This window comes from Marmota marmota, unplaced genomic scaffold (genome assembly GCF_001458135.2).
Source record: "Marmota marmota marmota unplaced genomic scaffold, marMar, whole genome shotgun sequence".
Taxonomy (NCBI): domain Eukaryota; kingdom Metazoa; phylum Chordata; class Mammalia; order Rodentia; family Sciuridae; genus Marmota; species Marmota marmota.
The window spans coordinates 8827303-8843046 of NW_025999941.1; the positions used below are offsets into that span (position 1 = coordinate 8827303).

The 15744-nt window shown below is 42.3% G+C and overlaps 1 protein-coding gene across 1 annotated transcript in view; it reads right to left on the minus strand.

Annotated features, from left to right (window-relative positions):
- The window catches only part of Cacna2d3 (calcium voltage-gated channel auxiliary subunit alpha2delta 3), a gene marked incomplete at its 5' end in the record, with an annotated part of 864940 nt that overhangs the window by 291734 nt on the left and 557462 nt on the right, over nucleotides 1–15744 (minus strand). The window contains one exon of the mRNA XM_048801015.1: nucleotides 4255–4388. Coding sequence (XP_048656972.1) covers nucleotides 4255–4388 — 134 coding nt within the window. The remainder of the gene's footprint in view (nucleotides 1–4254; nucleotides 4389–15744) is intronic.

Sequence of the window (15744 nt, forward strand, 5' to 3'; positions counted from 1 at the left end):
ATATAAAAAAAAAAATCCAGCGTTACCAATAACACCAGATTATTAAAATGAAGTTTGTTTTACTCAGCTTTTTCACTCCTGTGACTAAAAGACCTAATGACTGGAACAATTATAGAGGGGGAAGAGTTTATCTGGGGGCTCACGGTTTCAGAGATCTCTGTCCATAGACAGCAGGCTCCTTTCCTAGGGGCTCGAGGTGAGGCAGAACATCATGGCAAAAGAGTGTGGCAGAGGGAAGCAGCTCACATGAAGATCAAGAAGCAGAGAGAGACTCTAGACTCTCTAGACATAAAATATATACCCCAAAGGAATGTCCTCAATGCCCTATCTCCTCCAACCACATCCCACCTGCCTTTAATTACCACTCAATTAATCCCATCAGGGGGTTAATTCACTGAATGGGTTAAGGCTTTCATAACCCGATCATTTCTCCTCCAAACCTTCTTGCATGGTCTCACACTTGAGCCTTTAGGGAGGAACCTCACATCCAAACCATAACAAGATTGGCCACCAGCTTCAATGTTAGGCACTCCAATCTCTTCTTCTTGCAAGATGGGTCACATTAGGGCAAAGCTTGTTTGGGACAATCCTGTATGAGTCAGGACAGTGACAAGCTCAAGTCTTGATCTCCTATTCTGACCCCAAACCAGATGATGAGAGATAGGTGGAGGGGTCCTGTAGAACCTAGGCCCAGAGGGGAACTTTGTAGAGATTGTGGCTTCCTGGTGAGAAGCAGGCATTGGAGCAGCCTTCTCCTCGGAACAGAGGAGGAAGGACCCTCACACATCCCCATGAACCCAATGTGCTTCTCAACTTTACTGAAATGAGAAAGACTCTCAGGAAATTCTACCCAGGGACTTATCTGTCAGTTCTATTTGCCAAGAGACAACAACAGATGCTTGGAATGCACAGCGACCATGCTATTTTGGGGGTAACCAGAATCTGAGGTTTAACCTTTATGAACATCAAAGCGTTCTTGGAGAGGTAAGATAAATGAGCTTTGTCTCCTTGGCTTACCAACTGTACTCAATAAGGAGCCCCTTAAAACATTATTTTATCTTAAAGTAAGTAAAGGTGATTATGACATAGACTATAAATTTCAAATAAAGGTTTACCAAAACACAAGAGTTCAGAGACAGCTCTGACCATTGGCCTTGACTCTTTCTGTCAGAGACTGTTTAGTGGAAAAGCTTGAGTAGTAGTGGTTTCTCCCTCTCTAATAATTGCCCCCATATAAACCCAGGCATGTATGTAATTAAATCAATACAATAATTGAGTTCAGTGATTAACATAATCTCAAGCAAGACACTGAATTAATATGAAGCTTTACTTCCTTATGAGCTTATGTTCAGCAGGAGCCTCAGGTCCTATCTCTTTAGCCAGGATATCATATATGAATGACAGACACATCCTTCTCTGCAGGTGTAGGATGGCATCTGCTTCTCATTACTGATGCTAATTTTGATGACCTGCTCAAGATGTTGTCAGGATTTTCCCACTATATACTATGCTAGACAGTGTAGACAGGATCCTACTGTACACCCACACCCCCACAGTTAACACAAAATCTCTAGGAAAGCTCTTTGAGACCCCCCAAAATATCCTGCTCATCATCAAACACTCCCCCTAGATTTACCATCCATTGATAACCTTTGCCCTAAATTAGATTTTGCTAAAATGGTTACAAAATGGTGATTTTCTAACTCTCGATTTTCTAACTCTGGATGGCATGTCACACCGTGTTCTTGCCCACCCAGTTCTCCATTAAATTCATCTGTTTGAGTTTTATTTACCTATTATCAGTAAGAGCACATCCATTTCTGTTTTATTCAACAGGTTATAATCCATTGTTGTCATTCTTCATTATGAGGTGTAGCTTGTCCCAGATTTGATCAAGAGAGTCCCTTTATGATGATTCCTCTGTCTGCCATGTCCTTTTGACATGACCACATTATTTTCAGGATATCCTTAGCTTCTGTTGCAAAATACTCCAGTCTTTATTTTTTTGTGGGGGCAGGTTGCACTTTACCTAATCAAGCTCTGGCATTAGTAGTTTCTCTGAAGAATCCTGATTCCCTTTAGTGAAGGATAATCTGGGTCTCGGATGAGTTCATTGCTACTTGGGTGCCATGGCTTCTGGCTCCTTCCAAAGGACAGAATTGGGATTTCACTCTAAAACCTTCAATCCAGTCTAATCTCGTGGGAACCATCTGCCTTGTCTTTACTCATTTCCACAGTTGTTCAATTCTCAAAATGCTCAAGAAAGAGGATTCAGAATTGCTAAACCCATATTACTACAAACGAAGCCAAAAGAAGTTTAAATTTATTTGCAGTTTGTTTTGTCCTCCATTGATTGAGGGGTAGACAGTGGATGTATTGTGTTCAAGATGTCTGAGACATTGGAATTTAATATTGTATATTACTACATATCAAAGATTAATTCCAAAAGTTAGTTTCTTGTTTTGTTTTTTTTTCCTTTTTCCCTCCCTTTTCTGGAATACTTTGTTATTCAATTGAAATATAATGGCATTTGTGGTCTTATTTGCATTTAATTTTTAGGTTTTCCTTTATTCTTGCTATCTAATTTTAATTTTTGAATGCACAGAACACATGCTTTCAAATGTCAAAACTAAGCCAGAGGTGGGAGAACACATGTGTAATCCCAGAAACCCTGGAGATTGAGGTAGTCAGATCACAAATTCAAGGCCAGTCTCAGCAGTTTAGCAAGAACCTCAGCAACTTGGTGAGACACTGTCTCAAAATTTTAAAAAGGACTAGGAATTTAACTCAGTGGTTCAGTGCCTCTGGACTCAAATTCCATTACATTCCCCCACAATAATGGGAAAAAGTCATTCAGACCTGTGTCAATTCTTTCCCAATTCCTTTGCTTCTGTACCCCTCCCACTCCTTCTCTCTAGATCGTAGTACCAAAATGCTTGTTTATATCATGTTATAACATAAAATATTTATATTGATAAATAGAATGACCAATCTGACACTAGGTTTACATATAAAAACCAATGAGCAATTCAGTTGCTTCAGTACTAGTCAGCTGTACTCCTCTTCCTTCCGGATTTTTATGGCTCACTTGATCACAGCAAACAAGAGGAAAAACTATCACTGCTGTTGTTATTGTCACTATCGGTAATACAGGGCCACCACAAATGGGACAGCTTAGCTATTTTGTTTTTATGATTCAAAATCAAACTAGGATTAGACTCTCAAACTGATAAGAGTTCAAGGAATCCCCAGTTACCAAAGGGGTACTCTGCATTTACCTGTGGCCAGGTGCCTCTCCTTGGGGAAGGGGTGCACCTTCTTGACCAGGAGACACCCTTAGCTCGGAGGTCTTACTGTGTGTCTGAGGTAGCTAAGCTGCTGAGGCCTGGCTGGGGTCGAGGTGTCCCCAACATGGATTTCCATACACTGTTCCTGCCCTTGATTTGTCTGCAACTACCAGAAACATGGCAGGAACACAACATCCCAGTGAGAGAAAAGCTGATCCCTGGCAGCCATCAAGATCCCTCCAAGGACAGCTGTGTCTGGGTTACAGTGATTAATGTGATGTTAATCCCAACAAAAATGACAGCAGAGGGGTCCTGCCAGAAGGTTTACAATCAGCAATTGAAAAACGCCTCTCCCATCTGACTCATCATCCCTGTGAAAAAAATCACCCTGAAATAACAAGAAGAGTGGCCAAGGAGCAAAGTCCCTCACGTTAAGCTCCTTTAGCCTCACCATCTTCTGCCTGGAATTCAGCTTTTGAATGAGCCCCTGATCAGAGCTCACACGGCGATGCTTCATCTCAGGAAGAAGATGCGACTTCAACCTCTGTGGTAGCTCTGATTTATTTTTGGAACCAACTGCATTCGCCTTCCAATTGAGACCTAAAGATGCATTGCCAGGCCTGGGCCTCACATGTAACAAACGAGGGCTGAATCTAAGAACGTGCTTTGAATCTTTGCAGAAAGGAGGGGGATTGGTGAACAAGAAAGGACACACGCCAAAAAATGACTTGTCTGAGCTGATCAGACACCTTTAGAAGCACATGTCGCATTCTCAAGACATTGGTCACCAACCTTTCTTGCCAAGGCAAACAACACAAACCGTGCATCCAAACGTGGAAGATGTCATCAAACCCCATAATTGAGGAAGAATGATACAATTGCGCTTCTCTGAAATGAACACAGGAAAACTCTCTAATTGTGAGATGAAGGTCAACCCCAGCTTCATTCCCAGGGCCCAAGAACTCACGGTGCTGTCGATGTAAGCTTCGGTCCACACCACGTCATGCTCTTGATCTATGACTTTGGGTCTGCTGAGCACATGGAGGTACTCCATGACATTTTCCTGCACATCAGCCAAGGTGGAGATCTGGGTAAAAAATCCTGCCAAAATCCAAGGGAGGACATATTTAGTATCACATAGGAAAGCCTGCAACAGGGAGCATGCATATGGTGTGCCTTCATGCCCTCTGGCTAAGTTTTTCCTTTTTAAAGTGCTAAATCTCCATATCCACCATCAATCCATTCAGGAGTAGTATGTCCATGTTAGAAAGTGTAATCAAGCTGGGTGTGGTGGTACATGCTTGTAATCCTCGCTACCGGGAAGGCCAAGGCAGGAGGGATTGCAAGTTTGAGGCCAGCCTCAGCAGTTTAGCAAGACTCTGTCTCAAAATTAAAAAAATAAAAAGAGCTGAGGATGTAATTTAGTGGTAGAGGCCCTCTGGGTTCCAACCCCAGCAATGAAAAAGAAAAGAAAAAAAGGAATATATAGTCAAGCAAAGAGAATAAAATAAATCCACCAGAAATCCACCTCTCAGAGGTGGGGGCACTCTCCAAATACCATTTTGTAACCTTTTTTTTTTTCTTCATATTAGTGAACTCATTTCCCAGCCACAAGTATTCAAGACTATCTCATTTTTTGTAATTTTAACAAAAATAGTTATGATAAATTTTTGAGTGCTTACTAAATGTCACAACATTTGCTAAACACTCATTGATATACTTTGTCTTATTTATTTCATTTTTTTTGGGGGGGGTGGACTGGGGATTGAACTCAGGGGCACTCGACCAGTGAACCACATCCCCAGCCTATTTTTAATCTTATTTAGAGACAGAGTCTCACCGAGTTGCTTAGCGCCTCATTAAGTTGCTGAAGCTGGCTTTGAACTTGAGATCCTCCTGCCTCAGTCTCCCAAGCTACTGGGATCACAGGTGTGCACCAGCGCTGCCGGCTTCATTTATTCTTGACGACATGACATAGCAGAGATGACCGTGCCCATGATAAAGGTAAGATGACTGCGGTAGATGGCAAAGGATATGTCTTTGGCCCATGTTTCACCAGCGTCAAGCAGCAAAATACAAAAAGTTGAACACAGGCCTAAGAGTGGCTTCATCTCTACCTTTTATTTCTAGGAATTTTGCCCCTTGTATGTTTGAGGCTGAAATTCCTGCTCGAACCCTGATGGTCAGACTTGCCCTTGAATATGCTGGGTAGACAAGGTTTCTAGGCAGCAGAAAAAGTCTGAAGAGAGTTCTCGTCCTGCAGAAGAGAATGTCACTGGGCTCTGGAGTGATGGGGCCCTGCTATAGGCCTCTTAAGCTTGGAGTTCTATGGGCTTTTGCTGTGGGATGGGAGATGCTATAAAGGAGAGGAAGAATTGGGCACAGGCCTGGTTCCCTGGGAGGGAGTCCTTTGTTCAAGCTTTTATGGAATATTTTCTCCAGCCTAACACTGGAGGAGGGGGGAGTAACAAGATGAGCAAGGTCCCTGCCCTCTTGGGGCCTGGCAGATCTGCCTAAGCAGTAACAAAATAGAACAATCCACATTAAACTAAGGCACACAGCAGGGAAAGCCCATTGAATTCGGATACCCTGAGCCAGGGTCAGTGTAGCTGAGAGTTGAGGAATGAGGATCAGTGAGGTAGAAGAGGGACTAAGGAGAAACCAGGAGAGCAAAACCAAGAGGTCAGGTCCTTTCTGGAAACTGTTTTTAGCTCAGAATAGCTGGGGCAAAAGAGCTCAGAAATAGGGTGTTTCTACATCAAAGAATGAGCAAGGGATTGGCACGTCAGAGCTTGGGGAAGAGTTGAGACTGTGTCCTAAAGGCAAGTGATCATGAAAGGACTTTCAGCTGGGGACACCAGATGAACACAGATTCACGTTTCCTCCTCACGCTGCTAAATAAGGACCATACCTGCTCCTGCTTACCAAGTTAATCAGAAAGAGTACATGTTCTTGTGAAGCCAGATCTGTCACCGCACTTTGCTACAACATTTACAGAATCTCTTTGTGTCTAAAACAAGACCCCGAGTAAGGAAACACCAGCCCTTCTGTTGTCCAGGAAGGGTCAAGACCCTCCCGGAGTATTTCCAAACAAAAGCCAGCTGGTTCGAATTGAGTGTGCCAACCCCAAACAGGTTCGGACCATGTGGCTTCAGGGTTCCTGCTGACAACTCTGCACAGTGCTCATTAGCATGCATTATCACTCCTCCCGCCCCACCCTCCTGCAGGGCCAGAGCCCAGCCCATTGCAAGGAAAAGGAGGCCCCCAAGGAAGACTCTCTGAGCGCCTGTTCTAGTTGGAGATCTGGAGGGAGTGAGGCCTATGAGTGCCTTTCTTGGGGCTCCCACAGTGCCCCTCTCTGGTCTCTCTTATAGGCCTGGGGAAAAGGTTTTTCAAGGGAGGAGAGGTAACCAGCCACACCCACAGCGGTCATCTTTCCATGCACAGCAGATGCAATTAGTATTTGAATAAGAAAGAAAATATTTTGCCTCTTCTTTAGTAGGGAAACCTTGGGCTCTAAGCGAAGAGTCTTGACACAGAGGACAAGCTAAGAGGGGAATTGGTAAGAGGAGGCGGTGGTTTGATAGTTTTGGAGGAGGGGGCTTGGAGGCACATTCCACATGGTGGAATCCCATTCCTGTTTGGGATTCCACACCAAGGGTGCCGTGAAAGCAGCATCTGTTAGATGTTTGTCTTGACGGTCTCTACTTTTATATCTAATCCTCAAAACCAACAGTAAAACTCTCAGATTCAGGTTTTCCAAAACAAGACCGAGAGAAGAAAGGGGATGGGAATAAGAAGGAGAATGGGAGAGACAGATCATTGGCACAGAGAGACAGTGGGAGGCAAAGCAATCAGACATTTGGAAGGCAATGGATCTGAGAAATCATTCTTACCAAGCTTTCTTCATCTTAGTCAAAGTTCTGAAAAGTTTCAGAAAGCTGAATTCCCAGAGCTACAGACCCTTAACCAAACGAACACCTGACCCGCCACGGGGATCACAGGAATCTCAGACTGACACATTCAAAAGCAACTCAAGGCTGTCCCTCTCCGAGTTCGTCTTCCCCACCTCAGCAATGTCACCACTGCCCAGATAGACGAAAAGCATAAAAAATTACCTTGATATCCATCATGTCCTCAACCTGCCCCATATCTCATTGACCAGTATGCTTCTCGGGTCCCAACTCTAACACGTATCCAAAACTCACTTCCCCCCCCTCTCTTTCCACCACTTTCTCCCTACTCAGATTCCACTGTGCATCACCTGGAGCCCCACAAAGCCATAGTCCCTCCCTGAACCCATTTCCTTGTCTAAGCTCCTCAGACGAGAGAGGGATCCTCTGAGAGTACAAAGTAGATCACTGTCTCTGGCTATCCTCCTACATGGCTTCTATTTAGAGTTAGAATAAAATCCAAATGTATTGCTCCGACCTCCAGGACCCTCCCTCAATGAGCCCCTGCTTACCTGGGAGGCCTCAGCCCCTCCCTCCCTCCCCCTTATTCATGGTTTCAGCTTGTTTCCCATGTTTTCTGTTCCTCTCATTTGCTAAGATCATTTCCCCACACAGGGTTTTGGCACTCATGATACCTGCCACCCAGAAGAGCCTTTATCCAGTTTTTTTTTTTTTTTTTTTTCCCCGAGGATGGTTTCTTTTTATTATTGTGGATGCAATTCAGAGAGGCTCTCTGACCATCCTGGCTGAGCTCACTCCTTCTCACTTCACCCTGCCTCCTTTTTCTTGAGAATGTCTATTCGTCTGTTGCTAGATTCGGACTTTCTTGCTTACTGTGTTCTCTGTCACTGGAATATTAGCTCCGTGAAATGTTATGAACAGCTGGTGCTACTCTTATATTCCCAGAATGGAGGCTGTGGGTACAGTGGGGGCTCTATAGTAATGCAGGAAGCTTCACTGAGGTCTTCCCGGGATTCACCTCGCCTATTTGCACTGGGACCTCATAACTGCACAACTCATGTACTCAATGTATAAGGGAGGAAAGAAAAGCTCAGTGAGTTAGTAATGTGACTCAGGTTCAATTTGAACCCAGGTTCTTGGCTTCCAGAGCCACTACTGAAGGCACTGCCTCTTCCCATGATGAGAGAAGATGGCACCTAAGAGTGCCTCCTTCCCCAGGAGGGCGCCTCTCGTGGGCTATTTGTGTACTGCAGCTGGAAAGAGTTGAGGATAGATAGGAGAAAACAATTGTTCTCTGGGTTTCCTTAGTGAGGTACAATAATTAGCACCAAAGGTCTACTCCAAGTCCAGGACATAGATCATGGGTGCAGACGTACAAAAGGTAGGAAAAGCTGAAGTTATAAAAATGATATTAATAACATATGCTGCAAAGCTTACACAAATTTGATCCTGATGCATTAAAATGTAAAATGTTTCTGAAAGAGTCCCTTTTTTTTGTTTTTAAATGTTTTCATATAAGTTTTAGTTAACCAATGTATGGATGTAGTTAACGAATGATGGATAATAGGAAATCGCTAAGGGTTGGAATCTTTGGCTGTAACCATATATACTTCCCTTGTTTTCTCTGTGTGTTCTCTGAGTTGGCCCCTTTCCTCCTCTTTCCCTTCTTCTTCTTTTTTTTTTTCCTGTTAAATACTAGCTCTTGAATGTTTATTCTCTTCTCTAATGTGCCTTTTTGGACATCATATATCATGTAAGAAAATAGAATCAGCAATCGTTCAGTAATTACCAAGGAGTAATTAATGCTGAAATTAGCCACCTATTACAAATGGTCTACTCATTTTTCTACATAACATCAATTTATTTACCTTATTCCCTTGCAGAGTTCTTTCGGTGAACTCTGGGTTACAACGACTCCATGTGATAAACCATATGCAGCCCGAGACTCTGATGGCTGAGATTTCACCACCCTGACTTCAACATTTCTTGAGACCCTTGCCTAAAAGCTGCTTTGGCATGGGATGCCCTGTCGACGCATCGTTTGATACTCTGCTTTGAAATGACAACAGATTTGAGGACTCCCCGAGTCTGTCTGTCCTCAGCGAGTAGATCTTGCTGTCTACTCACATGGCAAGGCCCTCATTCTACCTCTGGTGTGAGGGGTAGAGCTCCCTTTGAATGCTTGCAGAGACTTTTCCCCTTCTTGAGCAAGGCAGGCTGAAAACCAGAGAGCCTGTGTGCAGATCTCAGCCTCAGGGCCCCAACATGGAAATGACATCCACAGGGACAGTGGAGGTAATACTGTGATCTTGCTGGTTTGTATCCTCTACAGTACTCTTGAAGGACTGTCCCAATGTTCCTTTTCCTCTCCTTTCTCTCTGTTAGCATCACACACACTTATGACTGAAAAGCACCTCTTTACTTAGAAAGATGGGCTATTTGTAAACAGCTTTCCACCTCCATATATTTTTTGATCTTCATAAAGAACAATCAAAGGGGCCGTTATCTCTTGGGAGCCAAAGACCCCAAGTCCATGTCGTTGGAAAGAAGAAAGCAAGGAGAGAGTGATAGTTAGGGCAGAGAATCTTGTGGTCTCCATGGGAGAAAGAACTGGGCTCCTGAGTAAAGCTATCAGAATCAACTGGAGCTCAGATTTGGGCACAAGTCTTTCCCTTTGTGAATATTATTACATTGTAATAATTAAATTGTAATTATTACATTATAATCTCTAATTACACTGTAGAAATTATATTAAAAGATAAAAAGAAAAAGTCAATACTTGAGAGAAAAGTTCTATTGGACAACTTATCTATTTCCTCCTTAAAATGGACACATTTTCATATATTTTTCTGATATCAAAGTTAATTATATAAAACATATATACAAGCATTAAAGAATAATCAATGGATGTACAATTTCCACATTCAAAAATAGAAGAAGGAGGTGGAGAAGGAGAAGGGGTTGGGGTGGGGAGAAGAAACAAGCAACCTAAGGTAGATGCTTGGGGAGCTAGCAAGGTGGGCTTATTCCTATAGCTCTGTGGCTGTGCCTCCGTCACCTTAATATTTCCAATTGTCAAATGTTCAGAACTGAACAACAGCAATGCAAGGTGAGGCCATGCCAATTCCAGAAAACACCAGCTGGGAATAAATTCCAGCTCTGACTTTATTAACTATGGCATGTCAAAGTCTTTCTCCCCCGCTAGTTTTGTTTTCCTAGATTTTCCCTAATTAGGGGAATCACCTAAGAGTCCTCTGTAAATCACAACATCTTTTTCTCCAAGGAGAGGCAGCCTCACATTCTGGCTAAGAATTCAGGCTGAGGCTTTGGGTTGCCTAGGCCTGAATCCTCACTCTGTTCCCTGCTCGTTGCTAACCTGGAGCAACTGAGGTCCACTGAGGTCCATTGGTTAATCTCTCGTGGCCTCACTTTCCATCTCTTTATATAGAGATGATTCTAAAGTGCACTTCATAGAGCTTTTACAAAGCCTAAGGAGACATGACACAAAGGTACTTTGTACCCTGTCTGGCACTTAGTAATCAGGTTGTCATCCTTAGTTACCATTAACAACAATAACAGTACCATCTTCATCCCATTCAAATTCCCACGTTCTAAGGAACATAGACAAAGAACTGCTCAAATGTATCTGAATAACTGCCATTTTTGCCTTCATCCACCAGTTCTGAAATAGCTACCACTTTTCTTCTACCTTCACCTACAACCATTCTGTTCTCAAAAAATTTGGAGTTATCTTTTAAGAAATGTCACACTTAGTGTGATTAAATATATATATAAAGGTTGGGGACCTGGACTTTCAAGGATGGCTCAGACCACCAGTTCTCTTTCAAATAAGGACAGAGTGACCTCTAACCCATCGAAAAGGGATAAATAAGCTCAGCAGACAACCAAAAGAGACTCGTGCGCCATTTCCATTGGACCTATGATGACTGATTGGTTGAGAACCCAAACACAGAGCACCTTCTTTATTTGCACAGCTGGAAAACACTCTATTAACTGTGATTTTTGAAGGAGGATCAGCCAGTGCTTGTTTAAAATCTTGGCACACTGAACATTAGAGAAGGTCATCATGGCTTTATGAAATATCTGGTCTAGTTGGCCCCTCTTTTCTGTTTTCCCAGTTCCCTAGCTTATGCAATGGTATGGATGCAGCACTTTAAACTCCACAAGCCATTCTACAGTGACAGGGATCATTTTAATATATTTAAAAGATCATGCTGTTTTGCCTCATTTGGGTTGGTTCCCTCAAGATAGAGCCTACTTAATGCATAAAATGAAACAAACAGTTGAGCTTCAGGCCTCTCTGGATTTTGCTAGCGGATCAGAGGAGGCAGAATACTCCTGTTAGGGGTATGAAGGCCCCCCAGATGCCCATTTCTACAGGAAAGCATCTAAGTCCGCTGGCTGGCTAATGATGTTTCCATGGTTACCAGAGTTCCAAGAAAGAAATTCTGCACAGACAGCAGGTCCTTGACCACTGATCCAGGGATGCCACAATGGCTCTAACCATTCCTGCTCCTTCCCAGGGTCGTTCTGTGGTCAGGAGGCTCAATCAGTCAACAGGTTTCTACATGGCCTCTGCTCTGGTCCCTGAATGCTGACGCTTCATTTCACTGAAGACCATGACTGAGTCAGGATGAAACTATGCGAGGGGTGGGGCTCTGGACCTCATGTCACTTGAGATGAAAAATGTTGTGCTGCCTCTGTACTCTGACAATCTGAGACTATAAACAATGACTCAATTAATGACCAGAGGCGAATACTTGCTTACCGATGTTACGTGGACAAAACCCCATAACTGATACAACGTGAAGCCAGTGTTTACATGGGCACAGATGACTGGAACTGAATATTTGGACGGCAAGTGCTACTTTGAAGAGAGTCAGACAATGACATTCTATTCCCAGCGCCCTTTAGAAGAAAAGCAGAGTAGGGAAGGTGAAAAGATTGAGAGGGACTGAGTCTAGGAGGGAAGGAAATCAACTGGATTTGGACTGGAAGAAGGGACTCGTTGGAATTCAATGGCCCATCCAGCTAAGCCGCTACTATTACTTCCTTGGATTTTCCAAGGCTGTCCTCAGAACTTATGAATCTTAAAGGCTATATTCTATAGCCAGGCCTTGAGTTGGCTAAATCGTCTTCAAAAGGATGCTTCGAAGGTTCTTATAAACAATGACTAAAACTAAATTGTGGTGTAATATTAGTTGATTAAGACAAGACTTCAATTTGAATAATTCTCATCAGCCTGACATAGGCAGTGGTAAAAACAACAGCCCATGACTGACAAAATACAAACCAGTTGATGAGAAGGATTGCAATCTGGTGTGGCAGGAATAACAACAAAATTTTTCAAAATTAAAAAAAAAATGGAAAGGAACTTGTTTTTTTTTTCAAGACCACAGAATCAAGGAAAACTATGGGGGAAAGTGTAGCTCACTCAAGGTTTTCAAATGCCAAAGTTCCCCAACTCACACGAGGGCCTTGTCACTCAAAGGAACCCTGGGATCTACCCAGTCTCCCCGTCCCTTGTCTGTGCTCCTCCTATAATTCCCCCTGACCTGAAGCCAAACACATTACTCTGAGACAAACAGAATTATTGATACCTTTCCTGGGGCAAGGCAACTAATAAAATAAAATAATTGTAGAATGTGTTATCTTAGAGCTTCAGGGAAACATTAACAACCTTCTATACAGTCCTTTGTTTTTAAGATGAGGAAATCCAGACGTGCTTAAAAGACTGTTCCAAATAGATGCAGAAAATAAAAGATAAAGCCCAGCAAAAGGCAAGATGGGCACAGGTTTACTCACCTGGCTCTGCACCTGCTTTCTGAGAACTTCCCACCCACCCCATCCATAGTGCTGAGCCCCTCAAGCACCTGAGGTTTTTCTCTATGAGTTTACCACTGCCCTCACTAGATGAGAACTGGCCCAGGCTGGGAGATATTACCATTTTTGAGGGTGAAGAAGGAGACTTGAAGACAAAACTTAGATTCTCTGGTCAATCTGAAGTGAAGGAAACATCAATTCTCCTTTCTAATAGTATGCCCTGTCCATGTGTGTTGCATATAGGATGGGTATGTACAATATAGGGTGACCATTTCTGGCTGCCTATGTATCAAAGTAGGCAAGGCTTATCTACAGAGAAGAAGAAGAAGGTCATGATACATATAGAAAAGTCAAGAGGGAAAAGAGAAACAAAATACATCCCCCTTGTCCTTCCTGAGACCAGAGTTTCCCTTCCCACTCAGGGTTCTGAGCCACTCCTTTCTCTTTCTAAAATATTCTTTTTTTTTTTAAATTGTAGGGAGAAATTTGGGTTGCTTGAAACTAAAATAACCTTTTCTTAAGTCACATCTGGAGCCTAGATCTGCAAACTCTTTGCCCCTAAGTCTCTTTCTTCTACTAAAGTTCAACACTAAAACTTTCATGAAGGATGGTTTAGGAGACCTATACAAGACTATGTAAATACACAGGACATATTTACCTTTATTAGTAATAATCATCAATTTACTTATTTTTCAAACATCAAAGGAGCACCTGCTATGAGAAATGTATGAGGCCAAGCTCTGTCAGAGCACACAAGGTAAAATTAGAATCAAAGGCTTCTCTCATGGAGCCTGTAGTCTCAGAGGGAGAGAAGACAGGTCCACAGATCTTATAAAACAAGGGACTACTTGGGGACACACAGATACCAAGCATTGCCTACTCGCTTTACTTGCAGGGTCTGATTTCATGCCTGCAACATGTGTATTGATAGGACAGGATTCAGATCACACAGAAATATTTGGCAACTTATATATATCTGGTAGATGGCAGAGGCTATATTTGAAATCCAAGAGTCTGGACTCTACTGCCATTTAGCCTGTTGTGCTTTGCCTTCTTGGTCAAATAAGAAATGAAAAGAAGTCCTTACTACACCATGAAGCCCTGTTAATTCTCCCCATAATCCCCAAATATTATTTCTGACACACCATAGGGAACTCAAAAATATAAAACTCTAACAGTGGTCATTAGGCACTTATGACTCTGTATTGAAGTAGGTACCTAATATGTACCATTTCATTAACCCTTAGTTAATTTAATAAGAACCAAAAGAAGAACTGGATACAAAATTTTAGTCAAACAAAAGGAATATATTTAAGAGATCTATAGTAGAACATAGTAATTATAATTAGTAAAAATAAAAATGGATTGTATACTTGAAAATTGCTGAGAATAGGATTTTTTGTTTATTTGTTTTTGTTTGTTTTGTTTGTTTTGTTTTGTCTTGTTTGCTACAAGGGATTGAATCAGGGGTGCTTAACCACTGAGCCACATCCCTAACCCATTTCATTTTTTTTACTTTGAGACAGGGCCTCACTAAGTTGCTCAAATTGGCTTTGAACTTGTGATCCTCCTGCCTCAGATTCCTGAGCTACTGGGATTACAGGCATGTGCTACAATGCCCAGCCGAGAATAGATTTTAAGTGTTCCCCCACCCCAAATAAAGGATATGTGTGTGAGGTGATACATATATTAATCACTTTGATTTAGCCACTCCACAATTTATACATATTTCAAAACACCAGAGTGTATACCACAGGCACATACAATTTTTATTTGTTAATTCAAAAAAATCTAAGAAAAATTATTAACACATTTATATTTCGAGTATGAGAACACCAAGGCATGTTAAAATCAATTAATTTATTCATGTAGGCAGTTATGTCATAAGAATATATCTGACTATAAATCTGAATGACTCAACAAAAGTTTCATTTGTCACATATACTGTATGTCTAAGGTACTCTGGTAGGTAGCAAGGGCTGGGGGAAAGGGCACCTGCTCCATGTGATCATTCAGGGATCCAGTCTGATCCAGCTCTTAAGTCCTTCCACCAGAAATGGCTTGGGTTGGTTGCCCTCACAGCCCATTGTCCAGAACCAGTTTTGAGCTCCCAACTCACAGGGCTGGGAATGAGGAAAGGACTCATGGGTACAGGATGCCCAGTAAATGTCTCTGCTATAGTGATTCACCCACAGTTACTCAACACAGTGAGTGAGGAGGCTGAACCACTCCACTCAACTATCTTTAAAATCCATAAACTATTTTGGGAGAAGTTGTTCTACATTATTAATAATCAGAAACACCCAGACCTTATCCTAGAGTCTGCCTTCTTATATAATTTCATAAGTAGAAGCTGAAATAGTCTATTTTATAGAGATGGGGAGTAGAATAGTGGTTATCAGAGGCTAGGAAGGGTAGAGGGGCACGCAAAAAAAGTTGGTTAACAGGCACAAAAATCTAATTAAAGCCAGGTACGGTGGTGCACACCTGTAAGTCCAGTGATTTGGGAGGGTGAGAGAGGAGGATGGCAAGTTCAAAGTCAGACTCAGTGATTTATTCAGGCCTTCAGCAACTTAGGAAGACCTGTCCTTAAAGAAAATATTAAAAAATGGCTCGGGATGTGGCTCAGTGGTTAAGCGCTGCTGGGTTCAATCCCTGGTACCAAAAAAAAAAAAAAAAAAAAAAAAAAAAAAAAAAAA